We start from the raw sequence: 27,711 nt of genomic DNA, 5'->3' as shown, positions 1-27,711 counted from the left end.
TACTTTCACCCAAAACATTTTAAACTGGGGGTCCATTGAACATACAGAGGAGAAAAAAAAAATCATGAAATTTCTATTTAAATGAACATTAAATAAAGAGATCCAATTATAAGCATTATAATATTGTATTCTGAAATATTAGATCTTTATTACAATAAAATTTGAATTAAACAATTAAAAAAAAAATCCTTCAATTAAACCTATAACTTTTCAGTGTAGAAAACAGTAAATGCTCTACATAAATTCTCAAAACCATCTCTGCTGATCTGTGGATCTTTGCATCACCCCAGAGAAACAAGAATGATTTGTCATACACACACACACACACACACACACACACACACACACACACACACACACACACACACACACACACACACACACACACACACACACACACACACACACACACACACACACACACACACACACACACACACACACACACACACACACACACACACACACACACACACACACACACACACACACACACACACATATATATTGCAAAGGCATGAACTCATTCATCTCAATTAATTCTTTATCATTCTCTCATACACATATCAACTAATTAAATTGCCTAAAACACACACCAAATCTGTCACTCACAGATGTGAATATTCAACCAGTTCATAAATGTCAATAAGACATATTAAACATTAAATCTCAAATTTACCGCATTCAGATATACTTAGGTAGTTTTAAGTCACATACATAATATCTTATGAAAACATGTCTACACTAAACACCAGCAGGGAGGGAGGGATGGATGGATGGATGGATGGATGGATGGATGGATGGATGGCTTCTATTCAAATTTGCATTTAGTTTGTATATTTTATATTTATGCATTTAATTTACATATTTAATAAATTAGATTGTGCAGACCAGTGTGAAAAACATTTCACACTTCTTTAAAATTACAATTCAATAAATTCCTCTTCCTGTCATTCCAATTCAACTTCCTGTGGAGTGTGCTCAATTCAAATGGATGAAATGAAAGGCAGCCAATTCTTCAATTATGAGACTTGTGGAGCAAGGAAGATTAAAGTTAAAAGGTGAACACTTTAACACCTTTAAAACTAGCTATTTTAATAAAACCACTTCTGGTTTTGTGGCACACACATATGAAGGAAACTATTAAACCTCTGACTGACTGGAAGTCCTTCATTTTCAATGATAGCTGGTGATTTGAGTCGAGCAGAATGCCATGTGGAGACTGCCATTGGGAGTGCAGATGCAGAGTACGCATAGAAATGCATACGAGAAACCAGCAGTGCAGAGACTCAGTGACCTCCAGCAATCAGAAGTTGACGAAAATAACTTGCATTGACAAAAAAAGATGTTACTGCAGTGTGAACACTAATAAGCCACAATGTTGGACACATCCAATTAAGACACAGTAAAAGAAGTTAAGAACTAAAAGAAAACGTCAGCTGTCCACCGAGCCCCAGCTCCAGTGTCCAGAGGTTAAAGTGATACAAGGGTAGATGTTATTCTTCAAAATCACTCGCAAGAAATGCAGGCTTGAGACCTCATTTCAGTTCTTTATAGAGGCAGAGGTGGATGTAAAACTCAGCAGCACGGCAGATGAAGCCTCCATGGAAGAAGGGCAGCCAGTGTGACGTGATCTTTGAGCTTCAAAAACAATGAGCAGTCTATTAAATCTTACAAGGGGTTTCTTTTTCTTTGTGTGGTGTTCTTTCATAATTACCCATGTGATCCTGTGCCACGATAAAAAAGTTCTTAGTTGAAAGGGAAAAAATAGGTTTAAAGCAGCCAAGACACACAGCGCCTCGCCTCCAGTGAAGCCGAGTGGAGAAAAAAAATGTTTTTTCAGTGTTATTAAAAGATGCAATTTGTTTTGACAGGTCTCTGGCATATTATGTGTGGAAATAAATCCAAATTATGTTTTTGGCTCCTCACATCCCTGAGACCAATTCAAAGTCATTCACAGTTTAAGGAAAGATGCGTCAGTGATGATTAGCCCCGCCTCCTCCACAGCCATTGGTCACTTTCACATGTCCGTCATTGTCCTCTGTCACACTGGTTTCCCCGTCCTCTTCCTCATCTTCTTCATTGTCACTTCTCTCATCTTTGGTTAACTATCAAAAAAAGGGAAAAAATGTAATAATAATAATAATAATAATTTATAGCGAACAACATCTAACACTTATTTCTAAAAACTCAAAAGGAAATTTGAGTGGTGTTTACCCATGCAAAACTATCCTAGGGTGTTGTGGGTGGTTGCCAGGGTGTTGCCATGTGGTCTGAGTAGTATCTACATGCCACAGTTTAATAAGTAACACTAACAGATACAACTTTTGATTTAATAATGTATAAAATAATGTTAAATTTACAGAGATTGATGAATGCTTTAGAAGTATGCTTCACGAATGGAGCCTTACTGTTTAATACTTACATTTACAGGTTGAAATCAATAACCAAAAGTATGTTTCATAATAATAATAATAAACTTTATTTTATATAGCACTTTTAAAGCAGCTTCTCAAGGCATTTTAAACAATAAAAAAAATATAAGGGAAAAATAAATAAACACACAGATAGAAAACGTAAAAAAAAACACACTGGAATACAAAATAGTTCAAACCATCAAGAAAAGGCTTACCTAAAAAAAAAATTGTTTTTAGGTTAGATTTAAAAATGCTTACATTTTGTTCATCTCTAATATGAGAAAGGAGTGTGTTCCAGAGTCTAGGAGTGTAGGAAGATAAAGCCTTGTCCCCTACAGATCACAAAAGTGTCTGTGGAACAGCTTGAGAGGAGCGCAAATGACACTAAGAAATATATAAAGTTAAAAGCGCAGACAGTTACTGAGGGGCCAGACCATGCAGTGCCTTATATGGGACCCTGGACCACAAAACCAGTCACATGGGTAAATTTTTGGAAATTGAGATGTATACATCACATGAAAGCTGAATAAATAAGTTTTCCATTGAGGTATGGTTTGTTAGGATAGGACAATATTTGGCCGAGATACAACTATTTGAAAATCTGGAATCTGAGAGTGCAATAAATTCGAAAATATTGAGAAAATCACCTTTAAAGTTATCCATTTATGTTCGCGATTGTGCTGCATTCACTCACAAAAATAAATGTTTTATATATTTACGGTCGTTATATTTTTAAAATGTACAAAATATCTTCATGGAACATGATCTTTACTTAATATTCTAATGATTTTTGGCAGAAATGAAAAATCCATAACTTTGCCCCAAACAATGTATTGTTGGCTATTGCCACAAATATACCCGTGCGACTTGTGACCCAGGGTCACATATGTGAGCATAAGGATTTCAAAATCAACGTGGAACCTGACTGGAAGCCAGTGCAAGGACTGTTGAATAAGTTTACTGATCCTTAGCTTAGAAAATATTTGAAAATCAAACAATAAGCAAGCTGATCTTTGAACTTCCTGTACTTTGCAAAAACCAAAATGAAAACCACAACATCTGAAATCTGAAAATACAGCCGGTCTTGAAACATTAACCTAACGAGCTATTTGTAGAAACCAGACGAGCAAGTACACAATCCATCATCCATAGTAAATGAATCCGAACAGTCTGATGTGCACTAAATCACGAATAATTACAGTAGGTCCCTTCGAGCAACAGGCTGCAGGTACACAGAGCAGAGAAGCGATTGAATCTGGCATCCCTCATCCGCTCTGCATTTGCGAGAGATCATGTACGCTGCCAGTGCAATCACTCTCAAATTATGACTCACCTTTTTCAATAGACTGAGCTGGAGTGAAAACAATGGAGCACTAAACACAGGCTGGCAGGGCTTATTTTAATCAGAAAGCGAGTGTAATGGGAAATAACAGAACAACGGCGCAGACCTGGATAACTCAGTCACCGTTACAAGCTCGTGTCATCATTTGTGTTTGGAGTATAATTCATGCAGAATGGCTTTGCCTGTAACTGCCAATAAATGCATAGGCCATTGCTTCACATTAATTAAGGCCGTGTTTCCTACAGGATCCAAAAGGGAGCACAGCACATACAAGAAACGATGACATGCCATGACTACAAAATGCAGGAATTTCTTCCTCTGAGATGGAATTGAGACTAAAAACTCATCTGTTTTTAAGTATAACACTAACTATCACGGTGTTTGTTATATTTCACAATAGGAATACTAGCATGTATAATATACGCTACATGGATTTTATTTCACAGATTTTGTGAATTGGTTGTAAAATGCGGCTGTCACTCTCACAGATTACCAAACTGACAAAACTGGAGACAACCATATCTAACGGCAGTGTTGAGCTCTATTGGCGCTCACCCAGCACTTTAAACGATTAAACGCAGCATATATACAATTGTGTTCCTGGGCTGTCCCAACCAACACTGGTATAACCAGCATTATGGGATTGTAACTAGACCAGTAAAGCCAGAAATTATGCAATAATAATCACAATAGGACATTTAAGTTGGACAATACATGACAACCGTGTCATAGCTGAAACTGTACCAGCTCACAAGACAACAGATAACTTTTCTTAAAAATAGCTTTAGTCAGGAACTCGTAAAATAAAACAAGTCCGTCCACATGCAGGTTAGAACATCCAGAAATTTTTGACTGCATATATGCCAGTTTTATGACTTGTTAAAAGTCATAAGGTCTCAGTTCTGTCAGTTGAGATGATTGACAACTAGCCGAGGGTGGTGAGGTAAGAGTGTTAATGGTTTTTGTTAGTGACACATGGCCTACGGGCTCCATAGATGCACCTCATTACTTGTTTTACTACTATTTTTGAGTCATTCAGATCTGCTGCGCCTGGAACCATTTTATAAATGGTTTTATAATGTATTCAGGGATTTTCACGCAACACTTAACCCCAGGTTAATGTCTATTTAACCCCGGGTAAAGCAACATTTCTCACTTGTAATTTTGAAAGGGGTTAGTGATGCTTTTAACCCTGGGTTATAAAGATCTGCAACAAACTGCAGTGCCAAAGGTATAAAGTGCTAAAATGTTATGGCGAGTTGTTTAGCAACCGACAATTATCATAATCTGCCTCAATAAATATTCATGCGCTTTGTACAATCAGAGAAACTTTCACATGTTGTTTTGTATTAAACATGTTGAAAAGTGATGCATACTGTAAGTTCATCAGCATTTACATTTTTGTACTTGTATTTGTACCATGTTTCAGAAGACCCAAGACAGGTTCATGTCTCAACATTTACAGATTCACAAGCAAATATAACCACAAATCATATACAGTAGCTTATTTGTCAAATCAATGTTATTAATGTTATTTGGATCCCTGTAAAACCAGGGTTTACAAATGTACAGTGAGAAATCTCTACATATGTCTACCCAAAATGAATTACCAAATATTGCATAAGTATACTTACCAAGTATACTTTATTACTAAAATATGAATGGTGTGAGAAATGGAACAAATCTATATTACATGAGCGTGAATTTAAACAAATAAAACCTTCCCAAATGTAAATGTAGATCAACTTACACTTCCGAAAAGGAACATCTTCACCATACGTAGAATCAGATATGCCCAGAATATGTGGAGCATCAACAGGACGACAAGCATGAAGTTAAAAAAGTAGTATCCAAAGAATGGTGGGTAATAGTCAGGCGGGTAAACCCATGTGCAGTGAATGATCCTGGTATAAAAATACACGAGACAACAGAGATTTTTATAACTTTTCGTAATATATGTTATGTAAACTACAACTGAGACTCTTTATAAGAACTTAAAGATGTAAATAGTCACACACAAAATTCTCACCAAAATGGAAAGATAATGAGTCGCGTGACTATGAAGATAGCAGCAAATACCACAAAGATGCTGTTGCACGTTTTTTCCCATTTGGCATAGTTGAAGATCTTAGCGGACTGCAGAGAAATAACACACACACACACAAAAAAAGATTTATCCATGCACATAATTTTTTTATTTTTTTATTCATGTGCCCTCCTGAACTTTAATCAAAATAACTTCCCCTCCCTCTTGCAGCGACATATCTTCTCTTCTCTGATGATGTGTTTACTGGTGTGAGGGCGGGACAACCTGTCACTCACAGGAGATCAACGAATAACAAACCACAACTATCCAATCAATTCCCCATGGACAAAATCATGTCCCACCATACATTTTTTTCATGTTCCAGAAGCTGTCTCATTCAGATATACGTCACAGAGAAGAAAAGACTATCGTAACTCTTCCATTTCATGGCTTCTTTTAATACTGACATTTATAAATATTCTTAAAGACCCCATTCTAGAGGTAAAACACTAATAAAAAGGTAAAGTAAAAAAAAAAAATTAAAAAAAGGAATCAAATAAAATAAGATTGGTCATATTAACCTCCAAAAGAATGTCTGAAGAATCGTGAATGAGCATGACCAGGGTCCCGACCCGGATGTAGTTTCCACACCAGGAGAAAGCCAAGAGTGTCAGTGTGGCCCAATGATGGATGATCTGTTCTTTAAAGTCCTAAAATATAGATATACATTTACAAAAAAAGTGTTCACAGTAATTCTCTGTGACAGTGAAAAAAGTAGATGTGCTGTTAGATGAGATCTGTATCTGAAATAAAAACAACAAATCAATCTAGCTTTAAATAATAGATTACAATAGCTTTCATTGTGTATCTTTATTTATTGTTTTAAATAATGATCAGATGTTTATTCCAGGTCATGTGATCAAATAGTTAGGCTCAGACAAGACATGGTTTAAAGTTTAATTTGAAAGATTTCAAGTAGTTAAAATGTAAGAGTATAATTATGCAGAATAAGATTACATGATACTGACCTTTCGTTTGACATCGAATGTTATTCTGAGCACTAGCGACAAATAGAAGCTCATCTCCACAATATAATACCAATACTGTGACTCCAGCATGGACTGCAAAAGCAAAAACAACAATAAGCTCTCAGAGAAATGCACAATAACAAGGTATAAGCACTGTTACATTTACGACGGAAAAAGTAAAAGACTCTTTTGATTGATCAGAGATATAATTCAATGTGAATTTTATGTAATTCATTCATTGTGCTTTGAAGAGGGCACTTTTTTTGAGCGATTATTCTAGGAAACTCAATGTTTTGAGTGCCAATCTGGATGACATCACTGTTCTTTTGATTACAACCTGGAACTCCGATAACAAGTGAACGGTTCCAAAAAACTCTTCAGCTGGGCCAACAAAAAAAAACATCTTTCTTCTAAATATGGCCATGTTTGATTTGGAACTAGCGTGAGCATTATTATCTGCCTTTTTTATTAGCCATGCCGTAAATTTGAGCATTGCGTGAACTGAACACTTTATCAGGGCCGGGTCAAAGTGAGCAAAATCTCGTCTGCTCAGTACAGTAATATGAACAATAAAATATTCCTTGGAGCAAATACAAGCAAATTAAAGATCTGAAGTCTGGAACATACCTGTTTGGGATAACCATTCCATACCTCCCGCAAATTATAAAACCAGGGTTTCTGTGAGAAATAGAAGAATCAATAAAAATACTAAATTAATAAAATGACAAAATGCCCATTTTAGCCTCTAAACAAACTTTAAACTCAAAACTTTACTTTCTGACGTGAAAAAATTGCTTTTTATCAATTTATTAATGACTGTTTCTAGAGCTGCAATTTGACTGTGTTCTAAAACGTGTTCTAAAACAGCATTTTAAGGCTTTATAGGCACAATCCCAACACAAAAACTGTTCCAAACGCAATTACTTTCGGAAATCCGATAATGCAGTGGTTTTCAACCAGGGGGCTAAAATGACTTAAAATGATTTTAAATAAGATTATAGTTAAATAAGATTAACTTTAAAATGAGCTAAATAATAAATATCAAGATATTTCTTATTTTAAATTGCCCTCTCAACAACTGTGAGGAAATGGGAGGAAGCCATGAGCATTTTTATAATGAATATACAGTTGAGTTTTCTAGTTTGGCCAAGCTCTAAAATAATTTGTCAGGTAGAAAGTGAGTAAAAAAAAAAAAAAAAATTTAAATCCTTATCCTCATTCATTTAAGGTGACATATTACGACATATACACTACTCTCGTCTCATCTGAAGCTGGGACTCTAAATAGCGTTCTGTGCTTGTCTGTGGAGCCATCGACAGAACAGTTTGTATGCTTTGCTCGAAATTTTGCCATTTGCCATTGTGTTAGAACTGGATACACTGTTGTCGCTTGCAAAAAACAAATGGTCATCGCAGTGGGTGGAAACGTCCAGATTAAGTGGCGGGAATATTATAATAAGATCCCCTTCCTACGTCAGAAGGGGAGCGAAATCTGATCGGCTTATTTTTTGACATGCTTGCAGAGAAAGGCTTACCAAAACAAAGTTGCTGGGTTGCACTTTTCACGTTTTCTGGGTTGGTAGATGCACCGGGGACCCGATTATAGCACTTAAAATAATTTTTGAAAACAAAAATAGGATTTTGTTGTGGATAATGGGGGGCATTTGTATGATACTGCCTATGTAGTGTGTTTCAAATGGGTCTGAATTCACCACAGTGCTCATCTGTCAGAAGCTTCACACACATTAGAACCCCTGAGCGCATCATGGAGCTGATCACAGAACAGGTTCACTGGTCCTAATCATGCGTATCATCAGTACAGGAAAACAGACACAATTTTCTGAGATTTCTTACTTCAGATATGCAATTTTAAAGGAAAACCATAAGAAAAGGATAAACTTACATCATACAGGGCTATGATTCCACCAATGAACGCCCCCAGATAAAACACCATTCGCCAACTATACAGACAACCCAACAGAGAGGAACACTCATGAGATCAGGGATTACATTCAGATCAACAATAATTCACTAATCAACAATAATCTGGCAGTGGAAGCACACAGCAACAAGGCAGCAACCACTTGGGTTTTGGGTTTTAATAGGTAACAATAAGGTTTCATTTGTTAACATTAGTTACTTATGGCCTGGTTTTACAGACAGGGTTTAGATTAAGCCAGGATTAGGCTTTAGTTAAATTAAGACATTTAAGTAACTTTTATAAACATGCCTTGTTTAAGGATTAACAATACTTCTATAGCATTTATTAATCTTATTGTTAATCTTAACATTTAATACTACGTTTTAAGATCAAAGGTGTATTTGTTAAAAAAAAATTGACTAACATTAACAAAGGTTAATACATGTTGTAAAAGTATATGAAACAGCTAAAGGTGCATCTTTTTTGTCAACACTTGTCCCATTAAAGGATTAGTTCACCTCAAAATGAAAATGTCCTGATAATTTACTCACCCCAATGCCATCCAAGATGTTCATGTCTTTCTTTCTTCAGTGGAAAAGAAATTAAGTTTTTTGAGGAAAACATTTCAGGATTTTTCTCCACACAATGGACTTCAACGGTAACCAAATTGTTTAAGTCCAAATCAATGCAGTTTCAAAGGGCTTTGAGGTGCTTCAAAGGGCTCTGCACGATCCCAGCTAAGGAATATAGTCTTATCTAGCGAAACGATCGGTCATTTTCGAAAAAAAAAAAGTATATACTTTTTAAAAACATCTTTGTTTTAATATTTTTTTTTTTTCATGACTTTTCCAACGTGATGACGTAATACGTGGCGCATCTCAGAGATGGTACAAGATGGGCATTTGTGCCAATTTAAAGCCCTTTGAAACTGCATTGATTTGGACTTAAACAATTTGGTTACCGTTGAAGTTCATTGTGTAGAGAAAAATCCTGAAATGTTTTCAAAGTCACTTTGGATAAAAGCATCAGCTAAATGATTAAATGCATATATAATTTTAACTAAAGCTAACAAATGAGACCTTATTGTAAAGTGTAATTAAAATAAATTAATTTTGCAATAATCTATTTGGATTATTGTGATTTAGATGAGTTTTTGGTGATTTCTTGATGAAAATAAATTATAAATAAAATTATATACAAGAAAATTATACAGTATATAAAATAAAATAATTTTATTTTTGAATCCTACTTCCTGTGTTTACGTCATTTGTGCATCTATTTCTTATTTTAATTCATCCTCTCAACAACTGTTTGTTCCCTTTTGAAGAACCAGGGTTCCTTCATTCTTTATGAAGCCTAATTTTGAAAGTGTTTCTATATCTGAAAAAGTCAATTAATTAAAAAACCATGGACATTTTAATGTCTAAAATATTTTGTCAGATAGAAATTGAGTAAAAATATTTTTTTCTAAATCCTCATGATTTAAAAAAAAAGCCTTGCATTCAAGGTTTACAGTATATTTTTACATGTTATGCATTCCCTGAGTACCAAACCTATGTCCTTGCCATTTCTAGTGCAATGTTTGAAGACTGCTAGAACACTAATTTATCATCAGTATACGACAATATATCTGACAACAGAATGCAGCATTTGACCAATCACAATCAAGTATTCCAGACAGCTATGTGGTAAGTCAAATAAGTTTATGTGTATTTCATACCTGGCCTCTCTGAATTTTTTCAGAACACTAGGACGGTCCTGGTTTCGTCTCCTCCTGAACCAGCGCTCCACTTGTCTACTTGACCAGCTGCATTTTTTACACAGACCATCTATATCTGCCTGATAAAAGATGGAAGAGATCAGTGTTACAAGTCATTAAATACTGCAACCATCTCCTGCAGAAAAGTGCAATTTTGATTATGAAAAGTGGTGTAATAATAATAATAATAATAATAATAATGGCTTTATATGACCAAATCTTACAACAACAAAAAAAACTCAGTTTTGCCAGATTTACATAAAAAATTTAATAATACATTTTAAGGGTGAATAATTACATAAACATTCAAAGAAAAAAAGAAGAAAAAATTATAATAATAATCAAACACATCCAGTCAGACTATTACATGAAGGCATTGCATCAATTTCTGAAGGAGCCAAAACTGCTTCATTAGATGACGAACCTCAAGTACTTGGTCTGTGTTGAGTGTTTAATATAATAATTCATTTTTGATTTATATTAAAAAAATTTTGATCTATTTTAAAACTAAATAAAACCTAAATATAAATCACTTGATCTGGATGGAACTGAGTCATATTCAAGTTTCCAAAAAAGCTTTAGAGAATCTTGCCTTAAATAGTGATGCTCCCCGTGATCAAGCCACAAGCCACTTTAAATCTGATGAGGATCTGAAGTTCAAAATGATATGTTGTTAAGTGAGAGGAGAAGACGTTACCTTTCCTGGGTTTTTTGACTTTGTATTGAAATAATGTTCAAGAACAGCATTGTGCTCCACTTTGTATCCGGTCTTCTCTGAAACGCCAAGCGAAGCTGCAAACGGTGTCGCTATTAACCTAAACAGACAGACATTAGTAGAATTAAACCATTGACATTTTTTATTATGTATACAGTATGTTGGCATTATCTTCCAAACATGAATAATCACTGATGCTTTTTTTTTACATCCTTCATTTGAATCATATTCAAAACTTAAGGAATCAACGCAAAACGATAGTTAAGCTGTTTTCAAAATAGTGTAGCCTTTTTAGTAAAAAGCTACTTTTTATTAGCAGACTAGCAGTACAGGTGCAGCACAACGAAACTCTACCCTGACAAAAAGATCAAGCTAGGTTATAATGATCTCAAAGCCTGACCAGTTGAAAAGTGGCTAAATCACTCTGAAATTATCCAATACCACCCTGACCAGACTGGGAGATGAGAAAATTAGGCCGGTTTAAGCATTTTTGTTGTGCATGGTTGTGTTTTTGTTTTTTGAGAAGGCTCCATAGCTGTTTAAGGTCTTTTTCATAGTTAAATATTTTGTTAAATATTTAGTTCAGATTTAGTGTAGGTAATTCTGTGGGTGCATCTCAATCAGCTCCTTACTTAGTTTAGTAGTTTAGTTTAGTTTAGTTTTAGTTTAGTTGGACATTTTAAGGCCTGTCTCAATCGCAGAATCCTTTCAGAGCACTGAAACGTTTGCTCCCTAAAAAGTCCCACAATGCACCGTGAAAACCTGCAAGCATCGATGCTCGCTGTTTCCTTACTGGAAAATCTGAAGCGTGAAACAAAATTAAAAAATTAATTACATTTTGCCATAAACATGTATCGCTAGACAGGTAATTTACCTAATTTAGCTAACTTTTAAAATAAATGTACGGATGAAATGTTGCAGCGACATGTAACAATCAAAGTATTTATCATCATATACTTTTAAATAACAAACAAATGAATGTCAGAAAGATATCTGTGCTGCTGTAAATCATAAATACCAGTAGTGGCATTGTCACCGGGAGGGGAGCTAGTGAGATGCACCCTGTATCTTGTATTTAGTTTATTAAGCCAAGACCCTAATTTCTTATGTCACAAACACACATGTCAATACAGTTGGTTATTTTTTGTCAGCAGCTTAGCTTATAGTGTAGCTATACTTCAAAACGGTAGCTTTACTTTAAAATGAGCTTTTAAGCTTTAAATGTTTTCTAACATGATCATGTCTGTTGCAAAAATTGATCATTTAACAATTTATTTTAAACTGTACTGTAAATCCTGGGTTAACATTCTTTTTTGCATATTTACAAGGTTAATAACATTGATTGACAGCCTAACAAAGGTGCCTCGAAAGTGTGGTGAAACATATCAAGCAGGTTATACAAGGACTTTATTGTGGCGTGATGCGATTTTATTGCCACCTCAACCCAAATCATTTTGTAAGAAATTGAAATGAATTACCATTATTGGCACAAATATTTTAGATGAAACTGTGAAACTTTAGTTGATCCATTTTTGGACTAAATGTCTTCTATTTTATTTGTTATGATTAGCTATTTATCAGCAAGGGCAGTTAATTAGCTGATTTTTGGAAAATGATCAGACAACGGTGGCCAGTTTCATAAACTTGGCCTCTATGTTAGGACTGTGTGTCTTAAGAGCTAGTCTGACCATCTAGCAGTTTGTTAAGGGGTACTTAACAAGTACTTTTCAGATTCAAACTGGGCCAGTCTAGTTTTTTTATGTGACTGTAAAAATAAAAATGTTATAACCAATGTTAAAAGAAAAGAAATTACATGACTAAAAAGAAAAGAAATTACATGACTAACTTGTAATACCAGTCTAAGCAGTTTATGCAACCAGGCAGAGATGTGGTATTTAAAATGTTTGATGATAAAGATAGTATACATATACAATACTGTTCAAAAATGTGGGGCAGTAAGATTTTTTTTTTAAAGAAATTAATACTTTTATTCAGCATGCACACATTAAATTGATCAACATTGACAGTAAAACAAATGTAGATCATGTTTTTTTGTTGAAAAAGAAATAATCTTTCGTTACATTATGTGTATTGAGTTGGCCCACTTGATTTATTTTTTGCGCTTCTGATTTCAAGGTAAGGAAACATAGTGAGCATCGATGCTTCCGGGTTTTAACAGTGGATTGTGGGACTTTTTAGGGAGCGAACGTTTCAGTGCACTAAAAGGATTCTGCGATTGAGACAGGCTTTAAAATGTCTGACTTCTTGATCAGTGACCTGATTACTAAACTAAGGAGCTGATTAAGACGCACCCATAGAGTTGTAAACAGTTACCACTAAATCTGAACTAAATATTAAACAATGAAAAAGACCTAAAACAGCCATGCAGCCATCTCAAAAAAAAAAAAAAAACATATGTAAAAATGCTTAAACCAGGCTAGTTTTCTAATCTACCAGTCTGGTCAGGCTGGTATATTGGATGGTTTTCAAAATGGATCATTTACAAATTCTCACGCTGGCCGTTGAAATATATACCCTGAGTGATCGATCATATTTTAATTTCCTGCAACATAATCACAGACATTCCACAACCAACTCACCTTTCAAACAAGTATCTGACTAGCAGGAAGACTAAAGCATACGGCACAATGACGTAGAGGTGGGAAAGTTTGGCATAGACGAGCCCTTCCTCATCTTTGAGATCGGCCCACGTGAGGTTCCCCGGCAGCCACAACCGGTCCCACCACAACCACTCACCAATCATGACCACGATCTGTTAACACAGCAGATGACAAGCACAGTTAGACAAGACTGCACGCATCACATGCGAGAAAGTGTGAGTGTATTCAACATGAAAACAAAATTTACACCATTTACACTCTTAATACATATTCCATTCTGGACTTAAGGTTCATGATGCATCAGTGCACACATTATTCTAAAAAAGAGAAGTTTCATAATGTTTTATCCTGTTTATTATTATTATTATTATTGATGATATGATACCTACATATTAGTACAGAATTTAATACATTTAATAGTAGCATCCATCCATCCATACAGCATAAAAGTATATGGTACACTCATAAATATATGATTGTAGAACCTTACCTTACAAAAAAATTATAATAATTCTATTATATTCTAAAGAGAGATGAGAGAAGATTTGGGAAATGAAATAGGAGATTTTGGAGGTTCGAATTTTGATTAAGGACATATTAGATTTAGCATGTATAGACACATAAGCAGTCGTGATGAAATCAGGCTTATTCAGCACTGTGTATTTATACCATACACACACACACACACACACACACACACACACACACACACACACACACACACACACACACACACACACACACACACATATATAACAGTACTTCTCCTGCATCCATTTACACCTACAACAAACGTGCTATGGAAGCAGAATCTTGATAATACCACACAAGAAAAGGTCAATCATCAAAAGACTTTCATGAAACTATCATTGTTAAAAAGGTTGAGATTCTGTAGCTCTAATTATTTATATACAGTACGGTGCAAAAGTCTTAGGCATGTTAATAGTCTGTCTCAGGTTTTTCTGTTTCTTCATGTAATCACAGACGGACTCGATGATGGTGAGATCAGATCATACCGGCTGTTGTCAGACTCCTTGTGCATTAACACAAGGGGGTATTAACATGCCTAAGACAGTACTATATACAGTTATATATAACTGTGCAGATTCTGAAAAGGATGTGTCCAATTTGTTGACAGTAAAACAGCTCTGCTGCTACTGAAAACAGTATTTAATAGGGCCAATGCTAACCCGAGGCAAAACCACGTGCTTATGTACCAACACACACCTGAGACGCCATGCACCTGAACGGGCAATACAGGTAGGGCTGGTGTGAACCAACATGTTATTGTGCTGATTTAAAGTTCAAATCTATTTAGTGAATTACATCATGTGTAACGGCAACTCACACCCAAGCTAATACAGTCTAATTATTAGTGGTCATAAACAAATACATTCATTAAAGAATCAATTGGGGGAGGGGTGTAACTGTTTACACAAAAATATGAAGCAGCAAAACTTTTTTCAACATTGATGATGATGATGATAATAATAATAATAATAAATGTTACTTGAGCAGCAAATTAGCATATTGGAATGATTTCTGAAGGATCATGTGACTGAAGACTGGAGTAATGATGCAGAAAATTCAACTTTGATCACAGAAATCAATTACATTTTTAAATGTATTACAATAGAAAAAGGTTATTTGAAATTGCAATAATATTTCACAATATTATTGTTTTCACTGTATTTTTTTATTAAATAAATGCAGCCTTGGTGATCATAATCTTTCAAAAACATATATAAAAAAAACTATTGAACTAATGGCTAACTAATAACTAATGGCTGACCTTTGGAGTCTGATGATCTTTTAATGTATCTGCTTATTCCTTAAACCATAACATAGCCTAACATTTTGGCTTTGATCAGGCAATATTAACAGCACACAGTGGCAGTCTATCTCCATGACTGTACAATGACCAAAGAGAATGACCAGAACACCATGTCAACTGAACTTAACAAAGAGCTCAGAGTCTGTTTGAACAAGACGCTGAGTTAACAAAGCTGCCTCCTCATGTACAGATCACACAGAATTATTATCATCCTTCCCTTCAAACCCCAATACTGCCACACACAACTCTAAAAATGATCTACATTATCGCAAAGCCACTATAGTTGTTAGCCATTTCTGATAACAAGAAACTAGGATAGATGAACTGAATAATTTAAATTTAAGAACTGATTAACTTAAGCACATAAAAAAAATAAAAAATAAACTTTATCATTACAGGACAAGCCAGCTTATAAGTTGTCAATTCGAAAACACATTTCGACAAATACAACAACAAAAAGAACAACAGAAAACCCTGGGTTTAACATGATTTTCCATTGCCTTAAAACCCAAAAGCTCTTGAACAGGCAGGTTTCCACAAGCTCTACTTCATTGGAGACACTTTCAAACATCTTCCATAAAAGTCCTCTTATTTTCAACATTCTTCTTGTTTAAAACTCAAGATCAAAAAGTTTTTCAAAGGTCAAGAAAAAACAAACACTTACCTCTGCTTCCTGTTAGCGGTTCAGTGCAGCGTCCAGGTAAACGTCTGATCTCACGCTGCTCGCTCTGCGTTCCACTGATGACTGTGGGAAAGTGAGTAACATGACAGCGCCGCTGCTCTCGAGACGCACGGGAATGTTCTTTGTCTGAATTACTTTGCAGTCACACCCTACATTAGTAGCAATTGACTTGCTTCCTCCCCTCCCTACTTACCTCCTCCTTACCTTCTGTAGATTAACAGGCAGTCGGTGGGTTCACTCATGCACACACACACACACACACACGCATAAAAACTGCGCCCTAAGGACTCACCTTATTTGCATAGTGCAACTGATAGAGCAGCAAAGGTGAGGGCGAGATAGTGTGTGAAAAGCCAGATACGACAAAAGGGCAGACAGACAAACAGTCAATGACTCAGTTCTATGGGGTGTGTTTCGAGCAAAAACACGCTGTACTTGTACCTGGAAGAGGCACCTATAGCTATATAGCAATGGACAATAGTTTTACTTCAGGACACAAACTTTACATTGGACATCAAGTGGTGACCAAACACAGTACTAGAATTGGTGCATAAAACGTACACAAAGGCATCCTGAAAATGCATAGATCCTATCATACTTCTTAACATGACGACACAGAATAGAAACAATTAAATTCTGCTTCTTAAATGTCTCCTAAATTGGTGAAACTCAATCCATACATTGTGGTTGACATAAATCTTATTTATTCGCACTGCAAGTGAACCCAAGTGACTTCTACCAAGCAATATATACATTTGCACCAGAATTATTTTGCTCTATGATCATTTGTTTTTGTAGCACTATATTATTTATAGTATTTAGTATTTTTTTCTGCCTTTCTTTTGGGGTCAGTAAGTTGTTTTTGAAGGAAGTCTTTTTTCCTCAACAAGGCTGCATTTATTAGATTAAAAACAAAGTAAAATACAGTAATATTGTGAAATATTATTGCAATTTAATTGTTTTCTATTTGAATATATTGTAAAATGTATTTAATTCCTGTGATGCAAAGCTGGCTTTTCAGCATCATCTCCAGTCTTCAGTGTCACATGATCCTTCAATCATTCTAATATGCTGATTTCAAGAAACATTTCCTAATATCGTGAAGATTGAAAACAGTTGTGCTGCATCATATTTTTGTGGAAACCATGTATTTATGTGTGTTCTAAATATATTTAGCCAGGCATTATTTGAGGAATCATTCATGTCTATAGCTCAATTTAAATCAGGTTTGTTTATATTGAGGAGTAAGACCGAAGCTGAAGGTTTTATCCTCTGGGATCCTTAAATAATTTAATTAATTAACGTTCGCTAGTAACATTCAAGTTGAGGAAAGTCTAATCATCTAACAAGCCTAATTATGACATTACTGTGAGCAACAGCTGTTTGATCTACAGTAGTGGTGCCTTTCCCTCTGAAAAGCTGTTGCCGAATGTTGATTCTGGATATTTGCATATAAAATGATGGACATTTTTTTTGCTCTTATTAGCTGGATTGGTGATGTAATTTAAATGCTAAATGATGGTGTTGGGCCTAATCCCACAATCCCATTTAGTGGAATAAACCTGCTGTTAATACGGTTTACATACACAGTAATCACAGAGTTTATACCTTTTGAGTGAAAAAATAGACCAACACAAATGATGAATGAGGGACTTGAGCCATTCCAGAATATCATAGGATGGACTCTTAGAAAATTTGCTTTTGTTAGGAAACTTATTATGGAGGGATTTAGCAGACTAAATTAAACAAATAAATATAAAATAAAATGGTTTAATATGCCTTGCAAGTTTTTTTTTTCATTTTAAATGATATTTCACATGGCATTTCATGTCCTTTTTCATTTTACGTGAAAGAATAAAAGTAGAATGAAATGTTAAGCACAACTAAATAATTAAGTTATTAGTTTGCGTTAGCTCAGCTCCGCTAAATAATATTACATATAATATAACAGATACATATTTTGGTTTTAATAATGTATTAGTAAATGTTTAAATTAACATTAACTAAGATTGATAAATGCCTTAGAAGTATTTTTCATTGTTACTTCATGTTAATTAATGTTAACAACTGGAACCATATTGAAAAGTGTTACCTGATTAATATACACTGAACAAAATTATAAACGCAACACTTTTGTTTTTGCCCCCATTTTTCATGAGCTGAACTCAAAGATGTAAGACTTTTTCTATGTACACAAAAGGCCTATTTCTCTCAAATATTGTTCACAAATCTGTCTAAATCTGTGTTAGTGAGTGTGGCGAGGGGGGCGTGGTTTTGCGAAGTCTGTAGCGGGAGAGAGAGGACGGAGCAGAGCGGTGAGTAAGTAGGTCAAGTGCAGATGATAAACACCTGTGTCTGATTGCAGTAATTGGCGTGGAGAGACCGGATATAAGCCGGCGAGAATGAGAGAGAGAGAGAGAGAGAGCTAGACTGGGACCTCGTGCTGCCTACCCCTTTGCAAGAAACAACTTGAGAAACTGGACTGTTTATTTTTGTTTTGTGCTGTGCTTGCGTGCACGGTGAAGGCGCTCTGTGCGCAACCTTTTATTTACTTTTGAGAAACTTGCTAATAAAAACGAGTGTCCCAGTATTCGCCGACCCCTGTCTTCTTCCTTCCCTCACCTACAACACTGAACTTCATCACACTGGTGCCGAAACCCGGGAGGAAGAAGATCGCCGCCGCCATGCAGACCCCGCCAGCCACGCCGTTTGCGGACATCATAACATCGCTCGCCGGTCCAGGCCATCCAGCTGGCGGAAGATCAGATGGTGGCGTGCCCTGGGGTCGGCGAACCCCTACCATCCGCTTCTCTCTCTCTCTCTCTCTCTTCCCCCTCTCTCTCATGTCCCCCTCCTAAACCTGTCCCTCCTCCCAGGTCTCGTGTGGGGCTTACGCCCAGACCAGCGCCCAGATGGAGAACGGGGACCCCCGCAGAGCCGTTACCAGTGCCCCGAGTCCCTCCCAGAGGAGGAAGCTCATCTAGCGGTCTCTTTACTTCACCGGTTGCTTCCCCGCTCTCTCCACGCCAATCTCTTGACCCGCTTCCTGCCACCAGGGCGGCGGGGAAGTCTGGGCCGGCTTGTTGGCGCTGCGGGGATCCGGGTCATTTTATCGATCGGTGTCCGGTGATGGAGGTGGGGACACTGATCCGGGTCCCCGATGCGCCACAAGCTGCCCCCGATCAGGCTGGCCTGTACCAGATACCAGTAAGTATCAAGGGGGGTACGTTTTCCGCTTTGGTGGATTCAGGTTGTAACCAAACCTCCATCCATCAAAGTCTGATTCAACCTAAGGCATTGGATAGTAGCCGCCTGGTTAAGGTACGGTGTATACACGGGGAGGTGTTGAATTATCCAATAATGCCTGTGGACATTCAATTTAGGGGACAAAAGCATAGAGTAGAGGTGGCGATTAATCCGCACCTCAGGCATCCGCTAATTCTGGGGACCAATTGGCCAGCATTTAATGAATTATTGGGGTATTTATGTGCGGATGCCTCTTGGGCAGAAAGAGATGAGAGGAACGAGGCAGTTGCTCAGGTGGGAGAAGCTGAGTCGGGACCTCTGGGGTCTGCTTCAGGGGAACGGAGCGCTCTGGAAAGAACCATCCTTACGGAGCGCGATGATTTTCCCCTGGAGCAGTCTCAGGATGAAACGCTGAAACATGCTTTTGATCAGGTCCGCTCTATAGACGGCCAGCTACTCCACCCTGACCAACCGCTCTCCTATCCTTACTTTGCAATTTTAAAAGATAAGTTGTATCGGGTGACCCAAGACGCCCAGTCAAAGCAGGATACAACTCAGTTGTTAATACCTAAAAGCCGCCGGGAAATGCTTTTCCAGGCGGCTCATTGTAATCCGATGGCCGGGCATTTAGGACAGACAGCTACACTAAACCGTCTCATGGCCCGATTTTTCTGGACGGGCATTCACGAGAAGGTGCGCAAGTGGTGCGCGTCTTGCCGTGAATGTCAGTTGGTGAATCCACCGGCCAACCCAAAAGCACCATTGTGCCCTCTCCCATTAATGCAGGTCCCCTTCGAGCGAATTGGTATGGACCTCATCGGGCCATTAGAACGGTCGGCACGGGGACACCGCTTTGCTTTAGTTCTGGTGGATTATGCAACGCGGTATCCTGAAGCAGTACCGCTCCGCACTATTTCCGCTAAGAGTGTGGCGAGCGCACTGTTTCAATTAATCTCCCGGGTGGGAATCCCGAAAGAGATTCTCACCGATCAAGGCACGGCGTTTATGTCACGTATGATTCGCGAACTTTACGAATTATTGGGCATTAAATCGATTCGCACCAGCGTCTATCACCCACAAACTGACGGGCTGGTGGAACGATTTAATCGCACGTTAAAAACCATGATTCGGAAGTTCGTACAGGAAGACGCCAAAAATTGGGATAAGTGGTTAGAACCCCTCTTGTTCGCTGTACGGGAGGTCCCGCAAGCCTCCACGGGGTTTTCCCCCTTCGAGCTTCTTTATGGACGTCAGCCCCGCGGGGTGTTAGACGTCCTTAGAGAAACTTGGGAGGACGGACCTTCGAATAGTAAAAACGAAATTCAGTATGTCCTGGATCTGAGAGCAAAACTCCACACTTTGGGGCGGCTATCAATGGAGAATTTGCTACAGTCCCAGGACAAACAAAGTCGGCTGTACAACAGGGGGGCTAGACTTCGTCAATTTGCACCGGGAGATAAAGTACTTGTATTACTCCCTACTTCTAGCTCGAAATTACTCGCAAAGTGGCAAGGACCCTTCGAGGTCACACGGCGAATTGGAGATCTTAACTATGAGGTAGCTCGAACAGATAGGGGCGGAGCACATCAAGTCTATCACCTCAACCTACTTAAAAAATGGTCAGAGGTGGAATCAGTGATGCTGGCGACGGTGGTGAGCGGAGAGGAGGATCTCGGGCCAGAGGCGAGTCTAAAAACTCAATCTCTCGCTCTGGCCCCTGGTGGAGACCACCTCTCACCCTCCCAGCTCTCTGATGTAAAAAGGTTACAAGCAGAATTTGCTGATGTGTTCTCGCCCCTACCTGGTCGGACGGACCTCATTCAGCACCACGTTGAGACAGAGCCGGGCGTGGTTGTACGCAGCCGGCCGTATCGTTTGCCAGAACACAAAAAAAAAGTAGTTCAGAGCGAATTAGAGGCAATGTTAGACATGGGAGTAATAGAAGAGTCCAACAGTGACTGGGCGAGCCCGATAGTTTTAGTGCCTAAAACCGACGGCTCGGTTCGATTCTGTGTGGACTATCGCAAGGTGAATGCTGTGTCGAAATTCGACGCTTATCCAATGCCAAGGGTTGACGAATTGCTTGATCGGCTAGGGACTGCTCGATTTTATTCGACACTGGACTTAACGAAGGGATATTGGCAGATCCCCTTATCTCCTATGTCCAAAGAAAAAACAGCTTTCACAACGCCGTTCGGATTACACCAATTTGTTACCCTTCCTTTCGGCTTGTTCGGGGCTCCAGCCACCTTTCAGCGTTTGATGGACAGAATTCTCCGGCCGCATGCTGCATATGCCGCTGCCTACTTGGATGATATCATCATCTATAGTGGGGATTGGCAGCGTCATATGCAGCACTTGCGGGCTGTCCTGAAGACGCTGAGAAGGGCGGGGCTCACGGCCAACCCGAAGAAGTGTGCAGTTGGGCGTGTGGAGGTAAGATATCTGGGCTTCCACTTAGGTCATGGACAGGTGCGTCCCCAAATTGATAAGACTGCAGCGGTTGCGACCTGTCCAAGACCAAAGACCAAAAAGGAGGTTAGACAGTTCCTGGGGCTGGCGGGATATTATAGAAGGTTTGTACCTAATTATTCGGACCTCGCCAGCCCGCTGACTGATCTAACTAAAAAGGAAGTACCAGATACGGTCCAGTGGACGGAGCAGTGCCAGCAGGCTTTTACTCAAATAAAGGCTGCTCTATGTGGCGGGCCGCTCTTACATGCTCCTGACTTTTCTCTCCCTATTATTCTACAGACGGACGCGTCGGACAGAGGGATGGGCGCGGTCCTGTCCCAGGAGGTGGAGGGTGAAGAGCGGCCGGTGCTGTACATCAGTCGGAAGCTCTCTAAGAGAGAGACGATGTACAGCACCATAGAGAAGGAGTGTTTGGCCATCAGATGGGCCGTTCTCACCCTCCCCTACTACCTCCTGGGGCGGGAGTTCACCCTCTGTTCGGACCACGCTCCCCTGCAGTGGCTCCACCGCATGAAGGATACCAACGCGCGGATCACCCGTTGGTATCTAGCTTTACAGCCTTTTAAATTCCAGGTGATCCACAGGCCGGGTGCACAGATGGCTGTGGCCGACTTCCTCTCCAGGAGGAGGGGGGGGGGAGGCTGCAGACCGGATGGCTCCCCGGCCTGAGTCGGGCGGTGGGGGTATGTGGCGAGGGGGGCGTGGTTTTGCGAAGTCTGTAGCGGGAGAGAGAGGACGGAGCAGAGCGGTGAGTAAGTAGGTCAAGTGCAGATGATAAACACCTGTGTCTGATTGCAGTAATTGGCGTGGAGAGACCGGATATAAGCCGGCGAGAATGAGAGAGAGAGAGAGAGAGAGCTAGACTGGGACCTCGTGCTGCCTACCCCTTTGCAAGAAACAACTTGAGAAACTGGACTGTTTATTTTTGTTTTGTGCTGTGCTTGCGTGCACGGTGAAGGCGCTCTGTGCGCAACCTTTTATTTACTTTTGAGAAACTTGCTAATAAAAACGAGTGTCCCAGTATTCGCCGACCCCTGTCTTCTTCCTTCCCTCACCTACAACACTGAACTTCATCACAGTGAGCACTTCTCCTTTGCTGATATAATCCATCCACATAACAATATACAATTGTGAATGCTAAACAATTAACAGAAAAGCATAACAATCAGCAATCAATCAATCTGACAATTTTAGAAATGACAATCTGCAACTGCTGATACTAAACATGATGAAAAAAATAAAGTTAAACAAAAATAAAATGTCTGTCTGTAGCCTATATCTATGAGTTTCTATCTATATCTATCTATCTATCTATCTATCTATCTATCTATCTATCTATCTACTGTATCTATTATAGCACATAACAATATACAATTGTGAATGCTAAACAATTAAAAGAAAAGCATAACAATCAGCAATCAATCAATCTGACAATTTTAGAAATGACAATCTGCAACTGCAAATACTAAACATGATGAAAAAAATTAAGTTAAACAAAAATAAAATGTCTGTCTGTAGCCTATATCTATCTATCTATCTATCTATCTATCTATCTATCTATCTATCTATCTATCTATCTATCTATCTATCACAAGCTGTCTGCTTATTTATGCCCACCACGACCCCCTTCACTTGGAAGGACTCACTCTATCTACACTGTTAAAAATTGATTGTAATTTTACAGGAAATTCCTGGCAACTAATTGCAGTAAATTTACAGCAAGTAATATACAGGATTATTACTGTTTACGATTACAATAAAGTAATGTATTTATATAGCAGTGCTACTGTGATTATAGTAGCATAATTACAGTAAAATGCTGTAATTTATTTCAATTTACTGTATATTTACTGCAACTCAGTTGCCAGGAATTTCCTGTATTTTTACAGGACAGAATTAAAATTGTATATTGTAATTCAATGTACTGTATATATCCTGTTATTTGTAAATATTACAATACAATGCTGTAATTATCCGTATTAGGCAATTAAAAACACAACAATGATATCTTTTTAATCTTTTATTAAAAACTGTTTTCTTAGGAGGGTGTAAACAGGTGCGTTGAGCCCGTATCTCTTCTCTGCTTTGCAGCCCGTCTGGGAGTTGATTCCACAAAAAGTTCTGAAAATCGAGAGAGAGGAAAAAAAGTTTTAAGTTTTCATATCTGTTAAATAATTACAAATACTGTGTAAATAACAAAAGTAACCTATTCCTACTTTCTCATAAACGAAAATGATTTTGATGTATTTATTTAATATTAACAACTTAACTTAACATTTAGAATTACATTGGCTTTTACATTGTTTTTTGTAAATATATAATGTCATTGTATGCATGCACTGTATATCGAATGACGCTTTGGACAAAAGCATCTGCTAAATACCTTAACCGCACTTCAAAATGTTTTATTTAATTAATTAATGAAAGTCGTAATGTTAAACTGCTGTCCGTCAGACTCTTCTGTTTACACATAAATGTCCTGCATGGGAATACCAACTCTAGGTAGAACAGACACTTAACAGTAATAGCTGGGTCTCCATCCAACTTTTTAATGCACATTTTAACCATTTGAAAAAGAAATCCTGACCTAGAAACGGATAAAATTCACAATATATTTACAATCAGAGTTATATTAATAAACACCCTGATGCTTCCGAGCTTTATAATGGCAGTGGATTGCAACATCAGTTTGAAGCTCAAAAAAGTGCATCTATCCATCATAAAAGTGCTTCACACAGCTCTGAGGGGTTAATAAAGGCCTTCAGAAGCAAAGCAATGAGTTTGTAAAGTTTTAAATATTCATATTTTTCTTACATGAAGTAAAATTACTAGCTTCCGGCCAAAAGAACAATAACATACAGATTTTACTCTAAAGCGCAACTTATGCAACGTACTGCTGATATTTACACTACGCCATGACGCACCACGCTACTTCTGACGTCATAAGTTGCGTAAGTTGCACTTTGAATTCAAGTAGACTACATATGGCTGTTTGGCCGTAAGCTAGAATTTTACTTTGTGACGTGTTAAATATGGATATTTTTCTTACACAAACTCTTCGCTTCAGGAGGCCTATTTTAACCCCTCAGAGCCACGTGGAGCTCTTTTATGATGGATAGATGCACTTTTTTGAGCTTCAAACTGATCCACTAACATTATAAAGCTTAGATGCGTCTGTTTTTTTTTTTTGTATAACTCAGATTGTATTTGTCTGAAAGAATGGCTTGAAGGTAAGTAAATCATGGGGTAATTTTCATTTAAAAGTGAACTACCCTTTTAACAAAATAAGGGAAGAATATACCTTGTACAATTAAGCAAGGTGTGCTGGGTAGGGTCTCTCTCTGGATATCAGCAGCTGTGGCAGAGGGCTAGGGAATAAAAAATGTAAACATTACCAAATGTATTACCAATTACACAACAAATACCAATTACAAATCTATTATTATTTTAATATTCCATACAGTCTGCCAGGCAGCCACATATAATGAGAGACAAACAAAATGGTTAACTTGATTTTAATACTACTGATAATTTGCTGCCTTCTCTGAACACAAAGAGAGCAGTGAAAGCCTGTCCACAGAACCCAGGCTTAAAAATATTTAATGACGATGCTGGTTGGTTTAAGTTATTTTAGATAAAGACAGCTTACATGCCTGCTCATTCACCCTGGTTGGCCAAGCACAAAGTAAAGTTATAACATCTGAACATACCAGATGCTATATTCAGCTTTTATCACTGTTAACGTTATAGCTAACTTACAGAATTAAATGAAGATACCAACATTGTCATTTAATTAAAGCCCATATTTCAATCTCGTTATTTGAAATATTAATTAAATTACAATCCTGGTATCTTCGTTTAATTCTGTAAGTTAAGTAATGTTATTCAGTGACCGTAAAATCTACAAGCTACGTTAATGCTAGTGTGCAAACCACGACTTCAAGACCCCCGATTACAAGACAGCAAAACAGAAGTCCTAATAACGTTACAACAGCCTGTCCGGTAGCAAGTGTAATCAATGCAATAATAACCTGAGCTAAGGAAGCTTACCGGGCTAACGTTAATGCTTATTTTTACAGTCTGGGATAACGTTATTTGAGCTAGCTTTATCGTCATTGTGGTGGTTTTCCATTAACGTTACGTTACAAGCTCAGCTCGACTCGATTCTACTCACCATGTTTGTTTTTCCATTGTGAATATCTAGTGTCAGGGGCTGTTTACACCTGGCCACTTCATGCGTTTTCTCAGATCGGATAGCTATCCGATCGTGAAAAGGCCAGGTGTAAATGCCCTCCGAAACGCATTTGAGACGGATTTGAATCCGATCGCTCAAACCACTTCAGGAGGAAGTCTGGGCCGCATTCCAGACGAAACTAGACAAGTGTAAATGCATCTGGTTGTTGAAACCACATATGTAAATTCTACTCCTCCCAAAAATGCTCAAAAATAAAGTGTGAGAGCGTGTTATAGGCTATATGTCATCAGTGTTGGGAGTAACGCGTTACAAAAGTAATTCATTACTGTAATGCATTGCTTTTTGCTGTAACGCGGTAATGTAAGGCATTACTGGGGGAAAAAAAGTAATATTTTACTCGGTATAAATGTCAGTAACGCGCGTTACAAGCATTGTTAGTTAACCTGGAATAAAGTGGTAGTTTTTTTTTTCTTCATACAAATTCGCCAAAATCACCGCGAGATCAGCAGAGGAGAAACGTCCGCGCAAAATGTTTCACTTCCTGTAAGTTAATCAGACAGAGCCGAGATGAGTGAGCCTGCAGCGGATAGTACATTCTCAACAGCGAGAGAGGGAGTTTCCTGCTTACCAGTCGCAGTGGTCCAGCGCCGTTTCCATGGCAACTCTGCGCCGCGGCTGCTCCAGTGTTTGAAAGCGACATGAATGTTCAAAGTTCACGCGCACGGCAATTGATTAAACCACGTCAAAATCATGCAGCATTTACAAACATCTAGAATTAGAACATTACTTAAATAAAAATCTCATTAATATTAAATTATACATTTAAAACTGATTTTGGAGATCTATGACTCGTTCATAAAACAAATGGCCTATGCCCACACTACTGCAGTCACTCACAATAATAATTAAAATAAAATAAAAATATTTGGCTTAGTTATTATTCATTAGTTATTTTTATTTTTGCTAAAGTTTAAGCCTAAAGTTTACCCCGGGCTTAAAGTAAAAAGATGTCTGTACCATGCGTCCATGCAAAGTACCATGGTAATATTTGAGGTACCATGGTTATATCTGAGGTAGTATGTACCATGGTAATATGTACGGCAGAATGTGCCATGGTAAATCTGAGGTACCATACTATGTACCATAGTAACATACTGTACAGTATAGTACTTCAGATATTATCATGGTACCATGATAATATCTGAAGTACTATAAAGTATGTACCATGGTTATATCTGAGGTACTATGGTATGTACCATGGTAAATCTGAGGTACCATACTATGTACCATAGTAACATCTACAGTACCATGCAATGTACCATGGTACCATGATAATATCTGAAGTACTATATAGTATGTACCATGGTTAGATGTAAGGTACCATGGTACTACCATGGTACTACCATGGTACTACTATGGTACTACTATGGTATACCATGGTATGTACTATA

At 37.9% G+C, this 27,711-nt stretch overlaps 1 protein-coding gene and 2 long non-coding RNA genes across 3 annotated transcripts in view; 1 reads left to right on the top strand and 2 right to left on the bottom strand.

Annotated features, from left to right (window-relative positions):
- Nucleotides 1-183: 183 nt before the first annotated feature.
- On the bottom strand, nucleotides 184-16,556 carry cers3a (ceramide synthase 3a). Its single transcript, XM_082154862.1, has 12 exons — nucleotides 16,538-16,556; nucleotides 16,327-16,407; nucleotides 13,808-13,980; nucleotides 11,190-11,307; nucleotides 10,454-10,572; nucleotides 8,716-8,773; nucleotides 7,441-7,491; nucleotides 6,814-6,906; nucleotides 6,367-6,495; nucleotides 5,789-5,895; nucleotides 5,510-5,663; nucleotides 184-2,108 (listed from the first exon to the last, which is right to left on the bottom strand). The coding sequence occupies exons 3-12, from the start codon at nucleotides 13,969-13,971 to the stop codon at nucleotides 1,977-1,979; spliced, it is 1,125 nt and encodes a 374-aa protein (XP_082010988.1). The 5' UTR covers nucleotides 13,972-13,980; nucleotides 16,327-16,407; nucleotides 16,538-16,556; the 3' UTR covers nucleotides 184-1,976.
- On the top strand, nucleotides 2,139-3,139 carry LOC309487588. Its single transcript, XR_014201891.1, has 2 exons — nucleotides 2,139-2,654; nucleotides 2,699-3,139. It is a non-coding gene; the product is annotated as an uncharacterized lncRNA (long non-coding RNA).
- Nucleotides 16,557-24,202: 7,646 nt separating the features above from the next.
- Nucleotides 24,203-27,711, bottom strand: part of LOC309487573 — a 4,947-nt gene continuing 1,438 nt past the window's right edge. The window contains exon 3 of the long non-coding RNA XR_014201889.1: nucleotides 24,203-25,433. This is a non-coding gene — a long non-coding RNA (uncharacterized lncRNA). The remainder of the gene's footprint in view (nucleotides 25,434-27,711) is intronic.

Source organism: Leuciscus leuciscus, assembly GCF_965113295.1.
Source record: "Leuciscus leuciscus genome assembly, chromosome: 2".
NCBI lineage: Eukaryota > Metazoa > Chordata > Actinopteri > Cypriniformes > Leuciscidae > Leuciscus > Leuciscus leuciscus.
This window is presented reverse-complemented; position numbering and strand designations above follow the sequence as displayed.

What these genes read in the sequence shown, in the direction of transcription:
- cers3a (XM_082154862.1), bottom strand. Translation starts at nt 13,971, where the DNA reads ATGATTGGTGAGTGGTTGTGGTGGGACCGGTTGTGGCTGCCGGGGAAC. An exon ending in CATTCGATGTCAAACGAAAG is followed by an intron (nt 6,496 to 6,813) that starts GTCAGTATCATG and finishes TCTATATTTTAG; the next exon opens with GACTTTAAAGAACAGATCAT. An exon ending in CTTCAGACATTCTTTTGGAG is followed by an intron (nt 5,896 to 6,366) that starts GTTAATATGACC and finishes ATTTCTCTGCAG; the next exon opens with TCCGCTAAGATCTTCAACTA.